The sequence below is a fragment of the Metschnikowia bicuspidata genome (genome assembly GCF_001664035.1).
Source record: "Metschnikowia bicuspidata var. bicuspidata NRRL YB-4993 chromosome Unknown METBIscaffold_2, whole genome shotgun sequence".
In the NCBI taxonomy this organism is placed as follows: Eukaryota; Fungi; Ascomycota; class Pichiomycetes; order Serinales; family Metschnikowiaceae; genus Metschnikowia; species Metschnikowia bicuspidata.
Genome location: NW_017387732.1, coordinates 2,090,307 through 2,113,591, shown reverse-complemented (window position 1 = coordinate 2,113,591; position 23,285 = coordinate 2,090,307). Strand labels below are relative to the sequence as shown.

The window sequence follows — 23,285 nt, the reverse complement described above, 5'->3', positions numbered from 1 at the left end:
GAGCATTCGAAACTTTCGCCTGTTGCTGCCATCTCGGGCAACAATTTCAATAAGTCTCAGATGATCGCGGTACGCTCTGTGTTGAAAAGAGCAATCACAGTTGTCCAGGGCCCACCCGGGACCGGAAAAACTACCACAATCCACGAAATGATTTTGCAACTTCTCGCAAAAAAAAAGTTTCCGATCGTTGTGGTCGCTGCGTCCAACGTCGCGATTGACAACATCGCGGAAAAGTTGCTTCTGACCCATTCAGATAAAATCTTAAGAATGGTTGCTGTATCCAAAGAAAATGAGTATGATGAAGGCCATCAGTTGGCGTCCATTTGCTTCCATAATAGATTTTACAATGCTAGCCCGCCTGCGCTCCAGAAGAAGCTTCTCAAAAGAAGATATGACCCATTCAGTTTGTCTGCGCAGGATTTGACTGAAATGAATAGGGCCAAAAAAAAGTTTTTGTCGAAGCACATTGAATCCATCAAAGTTATTTTGACAACTACCACAGGCGCTGCAAATCTACACGGAGTAGTAAATATGAAATATCCTGTTGTTATCATGGATGAGGCTACCCAGTCGTCTGAGCCCGCCACGCTTATTCCACTCACGCTACCTGGCGTGCAGAAACTTGTTTTGGTTGGAGATCAAAGACAACTCAGTTGCTTGACAAATGTCAGAGGTTTGTCGGTCTCCTTTTTTGAGCGAATCATCAAAAACGGCTCTTTCAGATCTCATAAGATGCTCGATACTCAATACCGAATGCATCCAGCTATAAGCAAATTTCCCCGCGAGTTTATATATAACGGTCGTCTTTTGGATGGAGTGACACCAGCGGAACGAACTTTGAAAGGTATTCCGGAAAACCCTGTTGTTTTCTGGGACACGTGCCGCAAAATGCCTGATGGTCAGGTATTTAAGGAGAAAGGTCTTGATACCGTCCGAACTTTCTGTAACATGGGGGAAGCACGCCGTGTGGAAACCGTTGTCGCCCATCTTATTGGAACGAAAAAAATCAAACGATCTTCCATCGGGATAGTCACGCCCTACAGAGGCCAGCGGGACGAGATATGCTCTTTATTGACACGAAACCCGATTATCAACCCCCAGAAAAAGCTGGCGCGTGTTGAATTCGATAGCGAGGAGTTTTCAGAAGGCTCTGAAAAGTCCACGATTCAGTATATTTCTGGTGTGATGTTGGCGTCAGTTGATGCTTTCCAAGGAAGAGAAAAGGACTACATTGTAATGTCGTGCGTGAGATCAAACGAAATGAACCAGATTGGGTTTTTGAACGACAAAAGACGGTTGAATGTTGGTTTGACTAGGGCAAAGTACGGCTTGATTCTCGTGGGAGATCTGGAGTGTTTGAGGAACGGAGGCCAAATGTGGAATAGATTTATTCTGCATTTGGAAAGATCGGGATCGTTAAACAAGAGTACTCAATTCACATACGGGGAAGGAAGCGTTGAGGAAATAAAGAAAGAATCCCCTTTCGAAGAGGGGGAACAAATAAAGGAATCACCTGTGGAAGAGGGTGAACAAGTAAAGGAGTCACCTGTGGAAGAGGGGGAACAGGCAAAGGGACCACACGTGGAAGAAGGGAAACAAATGAAGGAATCACCTGTGGAAAAAGAGAAGCAAATGAAAGAATCACCTGTGGAAAAAGAGAAGCAAATGAAGGAACCACCTGTGGAAGAGGGGAAACAACTGTAAATAAATAAATATACTTTTTCTCTGGTTACCTGGCGACCAATTCAATTTCGTGGCTATTTCAGGATATTCTAGAAACATCCTCTCCGTATCATCTGGTCAGAATTTGTATGGTGCTAGTGCAGTGGCATTAGACACCTTTTTTTTTTCTTTTTTAAGTTAGTTGCTTGTTACAAGCCATATTGACTTGGATGTTTTGCCCATTACTAAAGCTCGAGGCATCAAATGCAAATTCTCTCTGATCCCTACTTCATTTCTTCCTCTGCTACAAGACCGCAATTTGACGATATTTCAATTATACTGGGCAAAACTTCATCATGATCTGGAGTGCTTTCGAAAAACTATGGACATTTCACATATGACGGAGTAGCGGTGCTTGATAGCCACAACTAGAGAAACACAAGTATACTTTTGAGCGTCCTCATGCACAAAAACGCACGCTAATTGTGGCTCGATCTCTTGGTACTGAGCCAGTTAATAAAGTCAAAAAACAAGCTGGCTTGGATCCTGTTTTTCGGTTCGGTGGCCCACTTGGTGAGCGTGGAGCAGTATATTTGAATGATCTCTGGCAACGAGTCAACATCCACCGCAAGCAAGCATTTCGACGCAATGATACAAGACTGGGCACAAGCTGCACTATGGGCCTGACTTGACGAGTATGACCCGGCCTGCAATTGGAGCCAACTGATCAAGTCCAAAAGTGTTTTCTTGAACTTGGCAATTTCTTCGTCGGTCTTATAGATCTTCTTCACTTCTTCCTCGGTGCACTTCAGTTTGCTGATACGGGTCTTCAAGAGCTTGTGTGCCTTGACGCCTAAGTTCTTGTCCTTGGTCATATTCATAACCGTGACAATAGGCCGGATAAAGGTGATGTTGTACACGGAGTTCTGCTGCACCTTGCTGAAGGAGTCCAACAAGTCCAACACCCTGTTTTTGAACAAAAGCATCTGTTCCTTGGCCATCTCTTTCTCGGAGTTTTTCTTGCTGGTGCTGTTTTGGGTGAGTGCCGAGCGCCTTTCTTTAAAAATCTTGGCAAGCTCGCCGTCGATGGCCATCATCTGTTCGTCATCCATGGACTCGGACTCGTACTGGTCATCGTCGTCCGAATCAATGTCACTGAACTTGACTTCGCCATCGTAGTCGCCTTTTATTCCCAAGGCATTGGCCAACTTCTTGGTGGTTTCCTGCTCCACCATCTCGATCAGCTTGGCACCCTCAGCCGGCAGCTCGCTGTCGCCAGTGTCGCTGGCACTGTCGGTGTCACTATCAGTGCTATCCTCGGATTCGGAATTGGCGTCGTCGCTTGTTCCGGCTTCTCCCTCCTCGGCGTCCTCACCCTGATACTCGTCCTCGCCTTCGAACAACTTCTTCTGGCCCTCCTCATTTTCCCGCGAGTGCAAGACGTCGAACAATAACTTGAAGCAGTTGGCGTTGATGTTGAGCTGGCCCTCGGCGTTCTCGGCACACATGTATGATTCCCATACAATGCCGGACAACTTCTTGAGCAAGGCGGATTTCCGCGACACGAACGAGAGAATGATCTCGGTCAAGACCACGGACGTGTCGACGTCGTCGTCGGTGTTGCCGAAGATGTCGACGTAGGTGGCCTTCAAGTCCTCAAGCACCCCCACGGTTTCGGTTTCACCCATGTAGAGCTGGAGCAAGTTCATGGAGAAAAGAAGCTCGAAGCAGTACTGGTCGTTCTTCGCGGCCTGGCTCTTTTTCATGGCGTGCTTGATGGTGTCCAACATGCTGAAGCACTCGGTTTTGATGGCCGAGAGCTCGTCGGAGAGCTGCAACACCAACTCGAGTTCGTCGCGCTTCTCGAGCTTGTCGATCTGCTTGACGCAGTACAAGGACCAGGAGTGGCCCTTTCTCTTCTGCGCGATGGACTCGGCCAAGAACGAGTTGAGGCGGTCCTGGACCAACTTCAACACGTTGGGCGACACGTTGGCCGCGCTCGTGTGCGTGAAGAACGCGTGCTGGAGCAAGAACTTGAACACGCTCTCCATGGGCGCGGCCAAGTCGGCGCCGTACCGCTTCGTGCTGCGGAACAACACCAAGAGCTTGTCCAACACCCACTTGAGAATGTTGTCGTTGGACATCTTGATGGCCGGGGCGTCGGGCGCGGTCTTGTCCGTGTCCCTCTGGGCCTGCAACGCCACGTTGAACTTGGCGATGAGCACACGCGCAATGTCCGCCACAAGGCCCTCCACCGTGGCGTGCGGGATGTCTGCCGGCGCCTCGAGGTAGCCCAACACCCCCACAAGAGCGTCGGTCAACTTCAGCTTGGTGAGCTGGTCGAACTTCCAGCCGCCGCCCCGCGACTCGTCCAACACCGCGGCGAGGCACGGCACCACCTTCAGCAAGTCCGCGTGCGCAGTCTCGATGGTCTTGTTGATGGTCTTGGTGGAGATCTTGTTGAGGAGCCTGTTGGGCTGCGCGGCCTGGTTGATGAGGCAGCGCATCAAGTTGGGCGTGAACAAGTGCGGCACCATGGGGCCCGGGAGGCTGGCCACGAACTTGTTGAAGAGCTCGAAGCCCCAGAACTTGCGCTCCGCAGAGGCCTTCTCCGCAAACATCGAGTCGTCCACCGCGACCTTCCAGAACTCCCGGAACGGGATGTACTCCACGGGCGCGGCCGTGCGGGCCTTTTTCTTCGGGGCCGGGCCGGCGCTCTTCTTGCGTTTTTTCGAGGCGCCGTCCACCGCGGCGTCGTCGGCCGCGGCGCCGTCGTCGCCCACGAAGTGCTGGACCAAGAGATCCCACACAAACGGGAGGCGGGGCGACCACGTGCCCTTTTGCTTGGCGGCCTTGGGCGCGGGCCGGGCGGCGGGCTCCGCGGCGGGCTCCGTGTCTTCGGGCTCGTCCACCACATCCACGTCCTTGAGCACCTGGGCCAAGGTGGGCAAGTTGCCGCGGGCCATGGGCTCCGCGTGCTTCCACAGCTTGAGGGCATCCACGCGCGCCACGAGCCGCGCACGGGACTGCGGGGGGATGGTCATCAACACGGCCAAGCCCTCGGTGGTGAACGTCAAGCCCTGGTCACTGACGGCCTGCAAGAAGGCCACGGTGGAGTCGTCGCAGGCGAGCGGCGACTGCAAGTACGCGGCGACAAACTGGCACAACGTGAACATGGCCGTCTCGCGCAACCACGACTTGGTACCCGCGAGCTCCACGAGCATGTGCACGAACTTGGCCAACGTGTCGGGCGACGAGTGCTGCGGCTCCAATAGAAGCTGCGAGTTGACCAAGGCCTGGAACCCGAAAAGGCGCCCGAAAAGCGTCTGTCGTACGTCCTTGCCCTTCATGGACGCGGCCACGGCGGTGGCGGCCGCCACGCGGTCCAAGAAGCCGGCGACGGACAAGTCGTAGTCGGGCTTGCACACGAGTTCTCGCACGAGCTCCGTCAACGCCATGGAAAAGCCGAAGCGCGCCAGCTGCCGCGACGTGGCCAAGCCCTTGATGAGCCTGCCCAAGGCGTAGTCCCATTCGTCGGTTTTGTCTGCTTTGGCAAGCTCAGACAACAATCTGGTGGCGGCATCAATGCGCTCCTGCTGGACCTCGGACGCGAGCGCATAGTAGTGGTCTCTCAGCACGGACATGATGGCTTTGGAGGGGACGGGCGGGGGTTCAGGGGAAACTTGGGGCTGGGAACACGATGCAGGGGGTCTCGAGGCGGGAAGAGCGCTGGTGGCGGGACGGCGTGGGGTCCGGGGGGTGCTTTTCCACTGCTAGGCCTGTGCACAGGCCGAACGTCCGGTCTTTTTCGAGGCGCGATGACCTGCGGCCCGGCTGCGAAGACGCCCACAATGGCGCGGCCCAGTATGGGCTGGCGCGGCCTCAGAAATACAAGCTAGAGGAACCAACACCAAAACTAGAATAAAAACGTTTGTCAGACAAAGAAGAAAAGTAGAGAGAGGCCATAAGAGAAGAAAGGGTTCGTACTTATACTGAGCTTGAAGATGACTTCTTAGATGTTGATGATACTTATAAACTTGTTCCTTATAAAGAACTCGCTCAAACCCTCTAACTTGGGCTGGTGCGGCCTACTATGGGCTTCTGGGCCGGGAGTCCAGTGCAGAGCAAAAACCGATTTTGTGGCCGTTGAGATGCGGGCATACGATGCGAAGATGGAGATGCCGCTGGGCTATGTGGCCGAGACAACGGGCTGGTTTTTTTGTTTTCTTTGGCAACCAAGAGATGGCTGGCTGGCCTGGTGGAGGCTGGAGCCTGCGGGTGCGCATGGCGCGGGCAGTAGGCTCACTGGAGAAACGGTGCTTTCAATAAAGCCGGGGAATGGGGGAGCTCAAGATAAGGCGGTTGCCAGTAGAATTGGCATTGTGGGGTGAAGGGTGTATGCATGGAATTCCCGCCTGCACGGGGCTTTTATCTTCTGATTCTGGCCATACCAGTGGTGCTATACCAGGGTCTAATAGGGTAGGATCAGTGCATCCACAGTGCCATACCATTAGTGCCCTCCAGGGAATATACAAGATATACAGTCATTAACATATTACTTTTTACTTTTCCTTATATTTATCAAGAAATGTCCGCTCGATTACATGTGATTTTTTGATGTACGCTGAAACACTATTGATAGACCCGCGACAATAGTGAAATATCAATATATCCGTAGTGCCATAGTAATTCCCAGTACAAGACCATTTCATCCATAGTGCAGTACAGGTTTCTTCATGGTAATATACCAGCTCATAGTGCTACACCAGTCCATAGTGCTCCACGGCTCAATTATAGTGCATACCAGTCCAGTGCTAAACCAGTGCAGTGCTAAACCAGTCCATAGTGCATACCAGTCCATAGTGCTGCATTATTCACAGTACAGGGTTCATGAACCCTTTGGGGTCAGTGCAATTGGTGCCCGTGCTTCACTACCTTTGGGATTATTTCACCGTGTGCCAAGATCTCCCAACTAAATATCAACCACGAAAGATCTATCAAAAGTGCACTCTTCTAATGAGGCGCGCTAACAAATTGTTGTTCCTGGTGGGATTGCTTCGGGCGCTGCAAGATTTTCCTGAGATAATCATCTTTCTGGACATGACCGTCAAATCTATGGTTTAAGGAAGGCCCGACTTTTTTCAAGTCATCCCTTATGTGGTTTTCGTAAATTCTGGGTAGCAGTCGCACGCAGAAGATTCCAATAAACCGCTCATTGATTATCCAGTCAAGTCCAGTACTTTGAAAATGAAGCTCGAATGGCTGCACAGACTCAGTCAATAGTGCTATTTATCAAACGCAGCCAAGACAAACATAGATCTACGCTATAATACAACTCTGTGACTCATGCCGTGCTTCAAACGGGCCAATGTACTGTATCATTGCCACGAGTAGTATCGGAGTGGCTTTGACATGTAGAGTACACAAGTCTAGTGTGTCCAAAAAAAGGGCAACTCATTTTGAATGCGGCGCATCTTTGATTCCTCGCACCCCCTTGTTCAATTTCAAATTCCAAGGCTCTGACAAATTCCGTCTTTTCATCAGACTAGGCTCTGTGCAAACGCCTCTCCTCAAATTCTCACTACAATGAGCCCTGGATACCAAGCCCTCAAATCATGTTATGCTACAATGTTGAATTATGCGCGTATACACGGTACTCTAAAACCAGACTGTGCAGTCTCCTAAACCCGATGCTAAGAATGAGGAAGAAAAAAATACAGGCTCCACGGAGCCTGCGGATCGTTGCTTGCCACCGGCCGCTGCTGGCGGGCAAGAGAAATCACGTGTTGAAATGAATTCTAATGTGTGGTGTCCTTCTCCGCGCGGAAAGCGCTGGTCGTGCCCCAGTCGGCTTAGGCGGAGTAGGTCTGTTTTGGGAACGGGAACGTGGGGCCCACCTCCTGGATGGAGATGGACGCGGCCCATTGGCCCACGCTGACAGCCTCGGCCAAGGCCTTGCCCTCCACCAAAGCCGCAATGAACCCGGCGGCAAAAGCGTCGCCGGCACCGTTGGTGTCCACAACCTTCTCCTGTGGCAACTCTCTGACGGCGTAGGAGTTGACGTCGAAGGAGTCCGTGCCCGCGTGGTAAGTCACGGTCACAGTGGGCTCGGTGCCCTGGGTGAACACAACGGTTCTGGGCTTGTTGGTGTTGGCCTTGGGCAACTTGGCCACGTGCTTGGCGATCTCCGTGACGTCGGTGGTGTCCAAACCGTGGGACTCGGCGTAGGCCGCGGCCTCGGACTCGTTGGCCACGATGTAGTCACAGTATGGCACAGACGCGTCCAACGCATCCTTGAAGAACTGCGCGATGAAGGGCGCGGAGAAGTTCAAGGCAAACGTCTTGTTGTTGTCCGCGGCGTGCTTGCCCAAAAGCTGGATGGCCTCGGGCGACACGGTCAAGTGGAAGCCGCCAATGTAGAAGTACTTGGCGTTCTCCACAAACGCCCAGTTTTCGGGCTTCTGCAAGTGCGAGGGCGTGAACTCGTTGGCCGCAGCCAAGTCTGTGACCAAGGACCGGTGCTTGCCGGTGATCAACGCGGCACACTTGCCGGTGGCGGTGTTTTCCTGGACCTGGTAGAGCGTCTTCAAGCCGTACTGCGCATTGGCCTCGTTCAACTTCTCCGCATACACGTCGTTGCCCACAGAGCCAAAGTAGGCTACGCTTCCCTCGGGCAAGAGGTACTGGGCACCCCGCGCGGTGTTCTGGGCGGCTCCACCAGCCACCAATTTCAAGCCGTCCATTTTCAACACCTCGTCGTAAATAGGCTTGTGTTTCTCCTCGATCAAGATGGCGTCGTCGGCCTTCAAATCGTACTTGGCCAAGTACGCGGCATCGACATCGACTTGCAAGTCCAAGAGCGGGTTTCCTAAGCAGACTAAGGGGTAGGACATGGCGGGTATAAAGAAAGTAGTATAGGACCGAAGGTTAGAGAAGGAAAAAACGCGGCGCCAATAACCGCGAGAGATGTCGCGCCCGCATGTGATCGGGGCCACTGCCTATGGGCAGGCCCTAATATAGTGAGCTGTAGTTTGTGGGAAAGCATGGGGACAATGCAATTGTGACTTGAATAAAATTTATTAAGAAAACATTTTTGACTAGGAACCTTGGTGATGGAGAAATTGAAAGTCTTGTTGGGTGATTTGTTCGCTACAAGGTTCTGTAGAATTGCTTATCCTAAGAGCGAAATCATCAGTTTATTAATCACCGTGGATAGTAGCGAAAAATTGAAAAAAGGAGAGTTTTGAGGCAGTCGTTTTCGTAAAACACTTGGCGATTTCAGCGAAAATGCTCTTTGCTGCTTCAAAACACCGAATCTCGGGAAGATGTCAATTTTTTGCAATGTATGCTTATTTGTTTGTGTGAGCCCGATAGCCTTCACTAAGTGCCCAAGATCATCTATGTTTGTAGTGGAGTATGCTCCTCCTTGAAAACGTTTCAAGTAGCCAATAGATTTGTGAAAAAGAATGCTTTTTCAATTTTTTGACGATCAAATTTTGTTTAGGAGAATCTTGAACTAGGCTCCCCAAGCAAATTAATACACAAAAGCAAACAGGAAGAAGTATCTTTTTTTTTCAAAGCCATGGACAGAAAATGTACAAGAAAACATGCAAATGTACTTCAAAATACAATACAAACCAATGGAATTTTAAGTATCGGTAAAATTCAAAAAACGAATCAGCACGAGTCATAGTTCTGAGTCAACGCTACACAACTGTGAGTTAGCAAAATTTGCGAGTACGAGTGAGTAGGTTTTTGATTTGTTATACGGGGATCAGAATAAAATATTTTGTTGCGGGAAAAATAATGTGTACTTGAATCAACAGCGGTATAGAATTGAATGGATCCGCAGGATGATATTCAACGGTTCTGAAGACCGAATATCAGATATGCACCCCAACGTTTTTTTCTGATATACCGAGAATGATCCCACAAGCTATATATTTTAAGAGGCTTTTCAACCGCTTGTATTCAGGAGACAGTGTTAAACCCGTCATTTCGTGGAGCCAAAAACAACTCTCTCTGTGCTAAAGTCTAGAGAATTGAGTTTTTACAACCCACATACTCATAAAGATACTGACTAAATAACTGGATTTAACGCTGCGAATGAATAAAGAACTTTGGCAATGGCATCACCAGATGTTTGATTTGACGGTCTACAAAACCAAAAAAAAAAAAAAAAAATTTTAGCAAACCAAGCAAACCATATACATTGTCAATGTATTCAAAATAGTTTGCGAACTTTGCCTTCAATTATGCCTTTCAAGACAAATATAACCCCAGAGTGACAAGTGACTCTCCGCTCACATCTTTGAAGCGCTCGCTGTGAGAATTTTGTTCGATTCTGGACGTCATTTTTGACTATAGTGACAATAAGCTTTCTAAAAACCCTGGTAAAATTTGACTTGTGAAGATTACAATTATATCAATACCTATTTGCTGACAAAAAAGGTACTGGACAAAACTCAACGTAATATTGTTCCAAGGCAGGTCTTTTCACCTGGACTTACAACGTGGGGAAATGAATTTGGATGCTACAGGCAAGTATTTTATACGTTCCAACGCAAGAACAATTTCTTTTGCTTCTCGCGGCCAGGGCAATGAATTCACCAAAAATTTTCTTATGAAACTGTTCGATAATAGTTGCTGGAAGATGTTTCCTGTTTTGAAAACTGATGTTACTCGATGAATGAGCCAACACATGACTCTGAGTGATATAAAGAGAATCTTGCTCACCACTTACTGTATTTCTTCAACACCTTGACGTTTCCGGAACTAAAAGCTTTCTGGATTTCATTCTTTCAAGGGCCAAAAAAGCTTCATTGAAATTGACGGTTTTGTGAAACTCAGAATCTTGCTTTTAATCTTCAAATTCTCGAAGTTTCAAAAATGAAAGCGTCTCTGTGCTGTCTCCAATGTTGAACTCATTTATACACAGATGACGTTCATAAGTTCATGTCTTTATGCTGAAGCTAAACGAGAGCATAACATCCTTGCTGAAATGATGGAGTAATCATAAAATATTGCTTAAAACATTTTTCTAAGTACAAAGCTCTCCAAAAAGGTTTTCACTGTCTAGGAAAGCCTCTCGATAGATTTTGAGAAGCACTCAAACATTCACCGGGCTGATTTTAATAATTTTAAGAGCTCAAACTGTGTGAGACTTTTTGGTGAATGTTATTTGCTCAGTCTTCTGAAATTTTTGATCATAAATTCATGCATCATGCTATATGTTGCCCGTATAAGGTCGCTTTTTTCCTGTTTGTCTAATCGACGCAGAAAGAGGTAAAACGTAGTATATATGGAACATTTAAAAACCTTCCAAAAATAATTCTAGTGTCGAAAAATCAAACCTCCATATTTTATTACGGCCTTGACAAAATTCTAGGCACGCATGAGACTAGGTATTGACAACTACGGTATCAGTTTCTGAATTAAGTCTCCTGCAATAGATGCCTGACCCGACAAATGCTACATAATAAGGGAGTTTACTTTTCGGCTCGTGAGGTCCTTGAACTTACACCTTGAAAACCGTGGTGATGAATCAATTCAAGTGTTTTAAGTTTTTGAGAGAGTTCTCGAAGGAGGTCAACATATTGATTCAGATCACAGGCGGATATAATGGGATGTCTGTGATTTGTATTATGGATCCTAACACTCTTGAATTTGACTTTAGCTGTCATAAGATTTTGGCAGCTCATTCGCAAATAAGCTAGATGAAATTATTGATGATAATTAAACCATTTTATGAATTAAGCTGGCGGCTGCCTCTTTGCTACAAGCAAAAAGCTAAAAGATAGTTCAGCTTAAAAAAGCTGGCCTAGTCCTTCGGTGATATTCAGGAAATGAGTACTAATTCCTGAACCTGAGAGTATACAATTATCATGACCCTTATAACCATGTCTTCCTTGTTAACCCTGCTTAAGATAACATAAGCTTTCTTCCACAGAAAAATCATCTGATTAAAGGAGAAATACTATGGAAAAAAAGAAAACCTTCAAAGGCTCCCAGGTGTTTAAAGTAGCTCAAGGGCCCTTCACTTGTACTGAAAGCTTGTTCGTTCAACTTTTTTTTTCTTTAAAGAAACATCATATAATAGGATGCCACTGGAGCGATGTAAAACTCTTCCACTAAATAAACAATTCAAAGAAAAAGCATATAATAAATTGTCAAATTGGCTCAGGCGCAAAGGCATGAACACCAACTCACGAAATTTCCCAAAGAGACCCAAAAAGACTTCCGCCCATAACCACTTAAATAAAAACAACTAAATGCCATAGTCCCTTTTTTTTTGGTAGATTCATCTGATTCAAGGGGCAAAACTATATTAATCTTTACGATGGTCCTAGAAACTAACAAAATAGAACCGTCGTCCTATTTTATTAATCCATGCTAAAATAGTTTCAGTCCAAATTTGGCCATCATATTCATTAGTATACACAAGATTGGCAATTCAGATCACTACATAAACGTTGAGAAGTTATTCAAGGTAGTTCTTTCGGTTGCGGCCATACCATGCAGAAAGCACTGTTTCCCGTCCGATCAACGTTAGTTAAGCTGCATAGGGCCACACTGAGTAGTGTAGTGGGAGACCATATGCGAAATTGTGGTGCTGCGATCTTTTTTCCACTTCACGGTGCATTGAATGAGCTGATACTGTGTTTAGTAACGCGGAAGGTTCTACCCCCACAGGTGTTTTTTATTGAATTGCAATTTATGGCTCCTTAAGATAGTTTATGTCAAGGAAGTGCCTCGGCCTGGCGTGATGTCTGTTAAATTCGACGCGCTTTAAGCGACGGTTGGAGCCACAGGCTTGAAGATCTCTCATCCTTGACAGGAGGCAGACTTCAGCTGAATCCTGCCCGGAATATACATTTGTGATTTTAAGTGAACACACTTCGAAAATCACTATCCCGCTAGAGAACGGCATTATCTTGCAAGCCAAAATATGACAGATCCTGTATAGTCTAGCATGTGCGATCTCGGACTTTTCTGGGAATTTCGCCCCAGATCAGATGTCAGTTATTGTTGGACAGGCTCAAGCCTTCACCGTTAGCATAAATAATACGATAAATGTGTATCCTGCGACAGCAATCCAACAATGAGGCTAACTTGCATAAAAAATCCTGACCACTTGGATTAACTCACACTGCTCTTCTTGGTGCCTCGGGTGATTGCGAATTCTTGATGAATATCAGAGTATGCGCGGTGGTAGATGGCGAAAGTCCACTTGGGCGTTCACCGCGACACGATTCGAAGAATTATTATCGAGGGCACCCAGAGATGCCAAAAAAATACAGCTACCTTAGATCAAACTATGGCTCATCACTCCAACCTCGCTTCAAAAATAGGGCTCATTACAACAGTGCACAGCTCCCCCACTCTATCTTGTTCCATGTTTCCTCTTGGTGGTCCTGGGCTTGTACTGTCATTCTTCTCGGCCCGCGAGTCCCCGCACCCAAAATTCCAAATCTCGCGCCAAAAAAAAGTTGGCCTGCGTCGTGGCCCTGTGCATATGGGCCAGAGCCCGTCTCGGGCCTGCCCAAAACAGACCTCGCACCCGAAGATTACCTCCAATTGTCCTTACAGTTTCATTCTTCTGGACCTTCCTTCACAAACCTGCAAATCTTCTAGAAAGCGGCCAGCACTTCTTTCCCACCCGGCCTGTCTATTGACCCTCTTAAACATACAAGTCGCTAGTGACTCCCAGACGTGAGGTTTGTAGCGGATTTAGGGCCTTTCGCTGGATTTTGGGGCTATTCCGTTTGACTACGCTCGAGACATTTTCATGGAGCCATTGCTCCGAATTGGCCTCTTATCGACATTTCTTCCACATTTCAAATGATTCCTGTCTTCACCAAAGACCCGTTGGCATGGGCACGCCCCTTTCCGGCCAATCCAGAGTCCCACTTGGCTGCCCACTGGCACGAAATCGTGTTTTCCACTGGGTTCTACTTCATGCTCCAGGCAGCATCGCCTTATTTGAGCACCCGCTTTTTTGGCAAGGCGTACACAGGCTTGAACAGGAAAACAAAACTCAACTTTGATATCCACGTGGTGTCAATGTTCCAGTGCATCGTGTCGCTTCTAATCCTCATGCCCGCATGGAACCACCCCCACTTTAAGAATAGGGAGCTGGATCCTTTCAACTCTATTTTCGGCTACAACGCCTACTCGGGCTTCGTGTGCTCGGTGACCATCGGCTACTTTGTGTGGGACTTGTTTGTATGTGTAAAGTATATCAGTCTTTTTGGTCCCGGCTTTTTGGTGCATGCGTTTGCTGCATTGTTTGTGTTTTCGTGCACGCTCCGGCCATACGCCATGCCTTGGACGCCTGCGTTTTTGGTGTTTGAGTTGAGCACTCCATTTGTCAACATCAATTGGTTTGCGTCCAGATTGCCCGCAGGCACGATTAGTGATCGGGTGATCGCCGTGAACGGGATCTTGCTTATTGTGGTATTTTTTGCGGTGAGGATCTTGTGGGGCTTCTATGCCGTGTCATTGGTGGCGTACGACATGTATGCCGTGTTGGACCAGGACTGGAAGTTGTTCCCAGTGGTAATTTTGCTGTTGAACGTGGCGCTTGATTTCTTGAACCTTTACTGGTTTTCCAAGATGCTTGCCATTGCCAAGAAGAAGATCAGTGGCGCCAAGACGAAGGAGGTGGCCGTCGAGGCGTCCAAAATCGAATAAGCTGCGGTACCAGCAGAACTAGGATATCGACACGGCTCTTGCCTGTCTTTTCCGAGCACTCTTGTATTATATGTGGGACATTTACGCACGGTGTGCTTTTAAATAGACCATTGCGAATCATGTCATGATAGCAGAAAGCATTGAGTCAAGCTGCACAATAGCCACTCTGAGCCGCAAATGACAAGAAAGGGCCATATTGGGGTGAGGCTTATTGTCAATATGCATTTCATGTTCAAAAGATCTCAATTCAGACAACATGTTCCCAGCTGAGAAGCGTAGTGCCGTTTATTAGATGGCGACTCTGTAGTGCGATCTCTGCTCAGTGGAACAGGGATTTGGCTTGATCAAAGAAAATGGTCCCAAGCTTTCTTGGAGCATTTGAAAACCGACATTCATCATCAAATTTCCAGGTCGCACCCGTGTCTGTTTTTGAGTAAGCTGCATCTTGATTTGTATATTGATCTTAGACTTGAAGCGACCCTTGACGCCCTCTACCATCACATGAAGCTAAATCCATGTATGAACTACTCAGATTTTGGGGAAACAATAGAAAAACATGGACAACGATCAATCGTGAGCTCCCAATTAGAGGACACTGCCCGACTACTCTTTTGAACTTTTTCCGCAGCGTGAAATATTCATGTCCTTCGCGAAGGGCATATTTTCTCGGGAATCTCTTAACAATGACTGGTTCCGTGTTTGTTCATGACCAAACACCATTCCCTGAATCCATACTTTGCCACATGAAGAGCCTGGCGTATGCCAACACACAGTTCAGTTCTACAATGGGTTGGGGATACATGAGCCATGCTTATTGATATCTGTGACTCAGTCTCTAGCAGCGGCTGGCACATCAAAATTCACGATAGCCATGAGAAAAAAAACCCCAACTTTGTTGGTTCGAGATCCTTTCAGGAGCCCCAACTACAGTGGGTATTCTTCATTACCCAAAATAGCCCTCACATCTGCACATACTGTACATGCGCTGTATCGAAAGCTGTCAGATGTCCCAGAAATTCTATGGCAACGGACAAGCATACATATTCTGAAACAAACTGACTGCTCACAGTTTTCGGAAAGATCCCGAAAAATCACCGAAAGGACTCAGCAAAGATAAACACAAATCTTCCGATCGGTCTCATAACCTTTGCAAGCTGGAGTCGAGGCGTGCCGATCTCGCTCTCAGGCTTAGCGGGCGTGCACGCACCACTTCGGGCTCATGCAAAACATCCTCACCACTCGCTCCCTTGTCTACACCTTTAGTGTGAACACCTCTCCCCTATATAGCTTTGCCCCTCACTAGCGAAAACAGCAAAAACATCAATTTTTGCACACAAGGATTAGCATCTGAATTGCCAGCTTCTCTTCTGTCACCCCTCGCAAGTCCGGACAAAATCACTGATCTCTAGTTTCGCCACTATAGCATCAGTAGCACATTGCCGCCCTGAGAATCGCCCCTTAATCTCAAACCCAAAGTCAAAGCCCCGGACCGCCTTGATCACAGATAACCAGTCCACATAATCCCAGCGGCTGTCCTTGCTCAAGACCTAGGATCTCCCGCCTTTAATCACGCCCTAGCTGCCTGAAAATCACACTCGTACACACACACAACCCAGCGGAACAATGAATAACGAATACGACTACTTGTTCAAGTTGTTGTTGATTGGAGACTCCGGTGTCGGAAAGTCCTGCTTGTTGTTGCGTTTTGCCGACAACACATACACGCAGGACTACATCTCGACGATCGGTGTAGACTTCAAAATCAGGACGATCGAGCTCGACGGCAAAACCATCAAGTTGCAGATTTGGGACACCGCCGGCCAGGAGAGGTTCCGTACCATCACGTCCTCGTACTACCGCGGTGCGCACGGCATCATCATTGTGTACGATGTCACGGACCAGGAGTCGTTCAACAACGTCAAGCAATGGTTGCAAGAAATCGACCGCTATGCCACCGGCGGCGTGATGAAGTTGCTTGTAGGAAACAAGGCCGACTTGTCCGATAAGAAGGTGGTGGAGTACACCGCTGCCAAGGAGTTTTCCGAGGCCTTGGACATCCCCTTTTTGGAAACATCGGCGCTCTCGTCATCCAACGTCGAGCAGGCTTTCTTCACCATGGCCAGACAAATCAAGGCGCAGATGACCAACAATGCGGGCGCCGCATCGTCGGCCGGAAACACTAAGTCCAACATCAACTTGAAGGGCCAGTCTTTGACCAACAACCTGAACAGCTCCTGTTGTTAAGCATACAGACGTTTCTGCCGAAGACCTCCGATCGATGCAGCAGGGCTCCTTCCTACTGATTTCAAGGCCACTCTAAGTCTGTGGGACTGACGCCTGTTGGAATGGCATGTCATGGTTAGTTGGCTAGAGGACTCCAAGTGTTTGCGGGCCATGTAAGTCAACGCCACGGTGCCTCGTGGAGCGGCCACACGGGTGCACGTATCCTTGTTTGCTACGAGTATGCTGTCATATCTATTTTATATTCAACGCTTAGTTTATATGCCTACATCCTTCCACAGCTTCCGACGCATCCTGTCCCAAAGCTCGCTGCAAGATTCTGCTTGACTGGCGGAAGGGCCGCTTAGCGGACCACGTAGACGAAGTACTCAACAAACACCTTCTCGTCCTCCACCAAGAAGTGGCCCTTGCCGATGAGGTTCTCTTTCTCGAGCCACTTCAAGTTTTCGGGGGGTGGGGCAGTGAAGGAAAATCTGGGGCTGTTCGTCAAGTAGCTGTCCTCGAAAGAATGAGAAGTGGCCTTTCCGGCAAGAACGGCATCGAGGCCGGGCAGCGACTGGGAGATTCCATAGTAGTCCACTCTGATGTCTTCACCAGCGCTTGTCTTGCCGTGGATGTGGGCGTCCAATTCGTTGTATCCTTTCTCCAAGTGGGCGGTGATGTTGTCATAGCCAGCCATGTCAAAGACGTCCAATTCGAAGCCCAAGTCGTTTTTGATGGTGGTGATTTGACCCGTGGCCACGATGGCCATGTTGGACACGGCCTTCTTGGAGCTGTCCGTGAACAAAGCTTGTGGGGCACCCAGAAGCTGGAGCTTCATGGAGAACACAGGCACTAATTTGGGGGTGGCAGGAATAGCGGACATGGCTACGAGTTGGGGTGTGTGTGAATTGACTAAGAGGTAGGAAAACAGAGGTTACGGAAAGTGCCGGTGGGCGGGCAGCGGGGTATTTATACTACTTGACTGTCTGGGGCGGACCGGCAGATGGCCGAAGCATGATACCCGTGCTTACGTGAGCCCGAGATTACGACGTGTCTGCAGAACGCCCCGATTGCTGTTGGGCCGGGGCCACTCAAGTGCCAGAAGCCGAACCGTGGGAGAAAAACAAGCAGCAAAATGCCCGAAGTCTGCGGCCCTGCAAACGTGCAAGCATTTAGGCGTGGCTCAGGCTTTTTTTTTTTTGGAGATGTGGATTGAATTATCGGGCCCGTAATATTCCACTGGGCTTTAGACCCGAGCCATGCAGGTGGAGCGGCCCTCGTTGGGTCGCGCAGCCGGCTTTATATATCCACAAGTATTAGCACGCCACTAGGCCTGATGGCAAATCATGGAAAAGCAGGGGAGCAATGAAGAAGGGGGAAAAAAAGAAACAATCCTGACTCTGGGTCTCGCGAGTTTTTATTCTATTGGACAGCGGCAATTCGCAGACTATTTTGATGTATCCTTGGCAAGGGACATTTGCAATCCGGCCAATTTCGGAAGGCTCACAGTGTGCGTGACGGTTTCCAGAATACTGCCTTGTGGTGTCACGTGAGGCCCTTTGGCAAAGACGCTTTTTCTGGCGGGTGCTGCAATGCCGAGAGAATCCGAGCAAGTGCCGAGCACTTAGTCCCGAAATCCAAAAGGTGCCAGGTCCAATAGAAACCATCGAAGGTACGGAGGGCCCATGCGAACTGGCGCATGCGAATGAAGCCTTGACGGATTAGCCGGAGTCGCGAGGATAGTCGTGTTTTTGGATGTCGTTCTGGTGAAAGTGTTTTTTTTGTCAAACCTGACCCTTTTCAAATTGTTTGTAGATGAAACGCTGCAAGGCCACGGTTTTTGTGATGTTGGCGAATCTCACCATGTGCCGAGACTTATTACCTTGGGCAAGGTGCATTATACATGGCCATTTCACTTTCATGGCAACGCTGGACACGATGAGCGGAGCACCATAATCGTACGAGCGGAGCGCCATAATTCTACGAGTAGAGCGCCTATATTTAGAATGGAGTATGATAACTTTACGAGTGGAGCATGATAATTTTGCGAGTGAAGTATGATAATTTGCGAGTGGAGTACCATAATTATACGAATAGAACACCACACCTCTCCGAGTGGAGCATTTTACGAAACGAGCATTTTACGGGTGGAGCATTTTACGAGTGGAGCATGATAATTTACGAGTGAAGTATGATAATTCTAACGAAATGAGCAACATGATTCTACGAGTGAAGCATGATACTTTTACGGGTGAGTCACCGTGTTTCAAGGTTTGTGTGGTACGGCTGATGACAGAAATACATTACAGATGATCTCTTGGTAATGCACACACGCAGCGCCACGCTTCCGCAAACGAGAAGGATCAGCCATTAAAACATTTCTCTGGCGGCCCGAGCATTCGAGCACAGAGTGCTTGACTGGTATGCGTGGGGCCATGGTCGCGTTGTTATTCCAAAGCTTCGGTAGCTTTGAGAAGCTGTGCCACCAGTGCAGAAAGCTACGTTGGCTATGCAATTGCAGAATTGCAACGAGAAGTGGTCATACATAGTAGCTGCTGCAGGCAGAGCAAGGCAATGGAACGGTTGGGGGTGCGAGAAGCGTACATGCTTACGCAGTCGTTAACGCCCTTAATTTGCGGAGCAGATTTCTGGCTGGGTGAGACCGCTCAGGCTTGTTTTCAGCTGGCCCGACTTTGGCTCATATTTCTGCTGTCTAGAACTAGCAGATACTACAGCTTAAGTGGCAAGTCACCACCACCAGTGAACAAAGTCCTATCAATAAGCGGAGGAGAAGAAACCAGCAGGGAATGTCTCCGCGATGGCAGGGGTAGCGGCAAAACCTCAAATTTGAAAGGGAGACTCATTTTGAAGATGGTCTTGGTCAGTCCAAACATTCTTAAATCCAATGGCAAATGGCTTCTGAAGGGTGATGGCCCCGCAGTATAATGTGTATCACAGTTTGTGAGTACCGAGAGAGCAGGTACTCGTGAACACATCCACAAAAAGCCCTAGCTTAAGCAAGCCAGGAAGTTTTTCTCAAATTTAATGGAGTGAGGAAGCCTGGTTATTTTATTTCCATCAAGTATGAACTTTTGCACCCAAAGGCCGGTGCATGGATGTGCGTCCGGATCGGGTGCGCCCCCAGGAAAGCAACAGCTCCATACATAAGATAGTTATGGACTCCATTGACCAGAAGCAACATCCATGGCTGTCACAAAATAGAATTGAGATTCGCAGCCACCTCTTAGAATTCTCACCAGATAAAAGACTTGTTTTTTATAAATGAGCCTTGATATTCCACCGAAAATTGCTTGTCATAGTTATTATATAGGTCGCGTTGTGGGATCCGAGACCGGGCTTCGCGCCTGGCCATCTAATTTTATATTGCGAGTCATGGAGTTTGAATAGTGTGTAGCCGCAAACTTTGGATCACACCTGGCATTGGCCCATGATACTATACTTCTGCGCCCGAGGTAAACATATTCAGCGAGAAACGCCACAGCAACACATCCCGTGTGTTGGCCCCAAGACATACTGTCTACCTCGCAACAGTATCTGGCCCTAATTCGAAGCTTGATGGGGCCGTGTTTCTTACTTCCACACTTAGGATATACGTAGATGAAATGTATCTGGAAAAATGCTCTTATATTTTTGAGCCAGACATGTGGTAAAAGATGCCGCCCGTCTTGACACGACTTTTCTCTGACTTCTATGTGGTTCCACACCACTGTCTCATACAGACTCCGGATTACTACACGCGAATCCCCGCCTATAGTAAGTGTCGCCAAATCAAGAAACGACTCGAGAAGAAGACTGAACTCAAGGACTCAAGGAAAACCGTAGCCACGCCGCTTCGAATAGAGGCCCCCAGTACGGCACGTGACCAGCCACGCCCAGACCGCCCGCGTATACTTATATTATGAAAGTGCCCAGAACGCAACGCAAGGCGGGCGAGCGGCTTGAACGTCAGTACCATCCTTTCTATTTTTTTAAAAGAAAAATCGTTTATGTCACTGGAGGGATGTAACCCATCACTGACAAAAACTTAAAAAGAAATAACACCGCTAGATCACATCATTGGCTCAGGGGAGGAAGCGCGAGCATCAATTCACGAAATCCCCCAGAGAAAATGGTACAGGGATGTATGAGTTAAGTTTTGAGTGCTATTTCCAATTCTGATAATAGTGATGAATTCTTAAGCTTAGACCAAATAAAGGATGACATGGTGCTATTTGAATTTTCCCGGGTAAATTGATACATAGAATATATAACCCGGAGGGGCCTATCCCCGGCTACGCCGGAATATACCTCATGATTTGATTGAACAATCAAATGAAAGAATAGATATCCGGCATTTGAGCCTAGTATATGAACTATTAAGAGCTGGGTTAATAAAAAATGGGCCTTTTTTATCCAAGTCAGGAACTCCGCAGGGATCTATTGTTGGTCCTATATTTGTAATATTGTTCGAGATGTACTAGGCCAATTTTTGACTGAGTCAGTGATTAAGAAGAGAAATACTAAAGAATACAAAAAGATTTTCCGCTTAATAAACGGGGAACCCACTTGAGGACTGACTCAATGACATCGGCCCACAGCATATGTTTCCCTGAGGGCCCCTGACCCTGAAAAAAAAACCCTTTAAAAAATCCCGCTCCCTTTCAAAAACCCCGCTCTTTTTGAAAAACCCCGCTCGCTTCAAAAAGCCGCCCTTGCTGAAGAAATCTCGCCGCCTCTCGCCATTTTCTTCTCCCAGCCCAGGAGCCATACAGGGCGTAGTGGCGAAAACGAGCCTGGCGCGCGCACACCCGGACCTCCCGCGGCGAGCGCACTTAGCGCCAACTTCAGACCCAAAGTCCTCCTAGGAACCCCCAGAGCAACAGACAAGGGTCCACAATTTGCCTTCTTCTGCCCCGAAAACGCGCCCCGGACCACCCCCTGAGCCGCCTCCACCACCCGTGCAACCCCCGCGCCGGTCTTTCCCCCAAACCCCCGATTTCTCCCGAAAAAAACCGCCATGTCCGCGCCGACCGATGTGGACATGAAGGACGCCTCCTTGGAGGCCCCAAAAGACGCCCCCGGCGCACCCGAAACGCCCTCGTTGGCCCAGGAAATCAAGCTCGCGTTCGGCTCGTTGCACAAGGCCGCCGACAACTTCGATAACCGCTACGTGTCGAAAGTGTTCCGAGACTTGGGCGCGTTGAGACGCAAGATCGCCCAGGACCCCCAGGCCCTAGCCGCCGTGGTGGAGCAGACGTACCCCGGCACGCACAAAAGCAAGGCGGTGTTGCAGGCGCCGCTCCCCGCGCCCGCGGGCGGCACCGTTGCCGTGGACGACCCGTTGAAGGCGCCGGTGGTGCCCGAGGTGGACGCGTACTTGCACTTGCTCGTGCAGATCTACCTCTTGGACACGGCGCAGATGGCGGCGTTGGCAGCGTTCAACGGCCACGTGGCGGCGTGGTTGGCCGCGCACGACCGCCGCACGCTCGACTTTCTCCAGGCGAAAATGTGGTTCTACGTGGCGCGCGCCGCGGAGGTGACGGGCCGCTTGTTGGACGTGCGGCCGGCGCTCACGGGCGCGTTGCGCAGCGCCACGTTGCGCCGCGACGACGAGACCACGGCGGCGGTGATCACGCTCTTGTTGCGCAACTACTTGCTCAGCCACGACGTCAGCCAGGCGGCCAACTTGTGCGAGAAGAGCGTGTTCCCCGCCGCCGCCGGCAACGCGTTGGCCGCGCGCTACTACTACTACGTGGCGCGGATCCACGCGGTGCAGTTGGACTACTCGGCCGCGCACGAGTGCGTGACGGCCGCGATGCGCAAGGCGCCGCAGACCGCGTTGGCGCGCGGCTTTGTGCAGCAGGCGACCAAGTTGAACGTGCTCGTGGAGTTGTTGATGGGCGACGTGCCGGCGTTGAGCGTGTTCAAGGCCGCGCCGGGCCGCTTGGAGCCGTACTTCCTCGTGACGAAGGCCGTGCGGCGCGGCGACTTGGCGGGCTTCGCCGAGGTGTTGCGGGCGCACGAGCCGGTGTTCGTGGCGGACAACAACCTCACGTTGGTGGCGCGCTTGCGCCAGAACGTGATCAAGACGGGCATCCGCATGCTCTCGTTGTCGTACTCGCGGATCTCGTTGCGGGACGTGTGCATCCGGTTGCGCCTCGACTCGGAGGAGGCCACGGAGTACATTGTGTCCAAGGCCGTGCGCGACGGCGTGATCGAGGCCAGCGTGGACCACCTGCTCGGCCACATGAAGCTGCGCGAGTTGCTGGACGTGTACTCGACCCGGCAGCCGCAGGAGGACTTTGACCAGCGCATCCGCTTCTGCCTCTCGCTCCACACGGACTCGGTCAAGGCCATGCGCTACCCGGCGGACGACAGCAAGAACGAGATGAACAGGGGCCCGTTGGAGGGCTTGGAGGACGAGATGGGCTTGTTGCAGGCCATCGAGGACGGCGACCTCGACGACTTCATGGACTGAGCGGGCCCCGCGGGCGACGCCAGGCAGGGCCCCGCGGGCGCGCCTTGAGAAGACGCCGGCCCTGGAAGCCGCGCCGTGAGAAGAGGCCAGCCCCGAGAAAAAGCCGGCCCTGGAAGCCGCGCCGTGAGAAGAGGCCGGCCCCGAAAAAAAGCCGGCCCCGAAAAAAAGCCGGCCCCGAAAAAAAGCCGGCCCCGAGAAAAAGCCGGCCCCGAGAAAAAGCCGGTCCCCT

The 23,285-nt window shown here is 49.6% G+C and overlaps 7 protein-coding genes across 7 annotated transcripts; 4 read left to right on the top strand and 3 right to left on the bottom strand.

Moving 5' to 3' along the window:
* Positions 1 to 1,685: 1,685 nt before the first annotated feature.
* On the bottom strand, positions 1,686 to 5,432 carry POL5 (DNA-directed DNA polymerase). Its single transcript, XM_018855840.1, has one exon. The coding sequence runs from the start codon at positions 5,304 to 5,306 to the stop codon at positions 2,142 to 2,144; it is 3,165 nt and encodes a 1,054-aa protein (XP_018712986.1). The 5' UTR covers positions 5,307 to 5,432; the 3' UTR covers positions 1,686 to 2,141.
* Positions 5,433 to 5,571: 139 nt separating this feature from the next.
* METBIDRAFT_31379 (uncharacterized protein) lies at positions 5,572 to 6,260 on the top strand. Its single transcript, XM_018855839.1, has one exon. The coding sequence runs from the start codon at positions 5,679 to 5,681 to the stop codon at positions 6,051 to 6,053; it is 375 nt and encodes a 124-aa protein (XP_018712985.1). The 5' UTR covers positions 5,572 to 5,678; the 3' UTR covers positions 6,054 to 6,260.
* A 1,254-nt stretch (positions 6,261 to 7,514) lies between these two features.
* ADO1 (adenosine kinase) lies at positions 7,515 to 8,555 on the bottom strand (the record flags this gene model as incomplete). The annotated part of the gene is made up of 1 exon (XM_018857141.1): positions 7,515 to 8,555. One exon carries the CDS (start codon positions 8,553 to 8,555, stop codon positions 7,515 to 7,517), a length of 1,041 nt encoding a protein of 346 aa, XP_018712984.1.
* Positions 8,556 to 13,503: 4,948 nt separating this feature from the next.
* On the top strand, positions 13,504 to 14,355 carry METBIDRAFT_39819 (uncharacterized protein; the record flags this gene model as incomplete). The annotated part of the gene is made up of 1 exon (XM_018857182.1): positions 13,504 to 14,355. The coding sequence occupies one exon, from the start codon at positions 13,504 to 13,506 to the stop codon at positions 14,353 to 14,355; it is 852 nt and encodes a 283-aa protein (XP_018712983.1).
* Positions 14,356 to 15,575: 1,220 nt separating this feature from the next.
* On the top strand, positions 15,576 to 16,769 carry YPT1 (Rab family GTPase). Its single transcript, XM_018854596.1, has one exon. It carries the CDS (start codon positions 15,979 to 15,981, stop codon positions 16,597 to 16,599), a length of 621 nt encoding a protein of 206 aa, XP_018712982.1. The 5' UTR covers positions 15,576 to 15,978; the 3' UTR covers positions 16,600 to 16,769.
* A 170-nt stretch (positions 16,770 to 16,939) lies between these two features.
* On the bottom strand, positions 16,940 to 17,461 carry METBIDRAFT_40579 (uncharacterized protein; the record flags this gene model as incomplete). The annotated part of the gene is made up of 1 exon (XM_018857289.1): positions 16,940 to 17,461. One exon carries the CDS (start codon positions 17,459 to 17,461, stop codon positions 16,940 to 16,942), a length of 522 nt encoding a protein of 173 aa, XP_018712981.1.
* A 4,009-nt stretch (positions 17,462 to 21,470) lies between these two features.
* Positions 21,471 to 23,261, top strand: RPN3 (proteasome regulatory particle lid subunit). Its single transcript, XM_018854595.1, has one exon. It carries the CDS (start codon positions 21,596 to 21,598, stop codon positions 23,054 to 23,056), a length of 1,461 nt encoding a protein of 486 aa, XP_018712980.1. The 5' UTR covers positions 21,471 to 21,595; the 3' UTR covers positions 23,057 to 23,261.
* The last annotated feature ends 24 nt before the right edge of the window (positions 23,262 to 23,285 follow it).

Excerpts from the sequence above, each read along its gene's own strand:
- POL5 (XM_018855840.1), bottom strand. The coding sequence starts at position 5,306 with ATGTCCGTGCTGAGAGACCACTACTATGCGCTCGCGTCCGAGGTCCAG.
- METBIDRAFT_31379 (XM_018855839.1), top strand. The coding sequence starts at position 5,679 with ATGTTGATGATACTTATAAACTTGTTCCTTATAAAGAACTCGCTCAAA.
- YPT1 (XM_018854596.1), top strand. The coding sequence starts at position 15,979 with ATGAATAACGAATACGACTACTTGTTCAAGTTGTTGTTGATTGGAGAC.
- RPN3 (XM_018854595.1), top strand. The coding sequence starts at position 21,596 with ATGTCCGCGCCGACCGATGTGGACATGAAGGACGCCTCCTTGGAGGCC.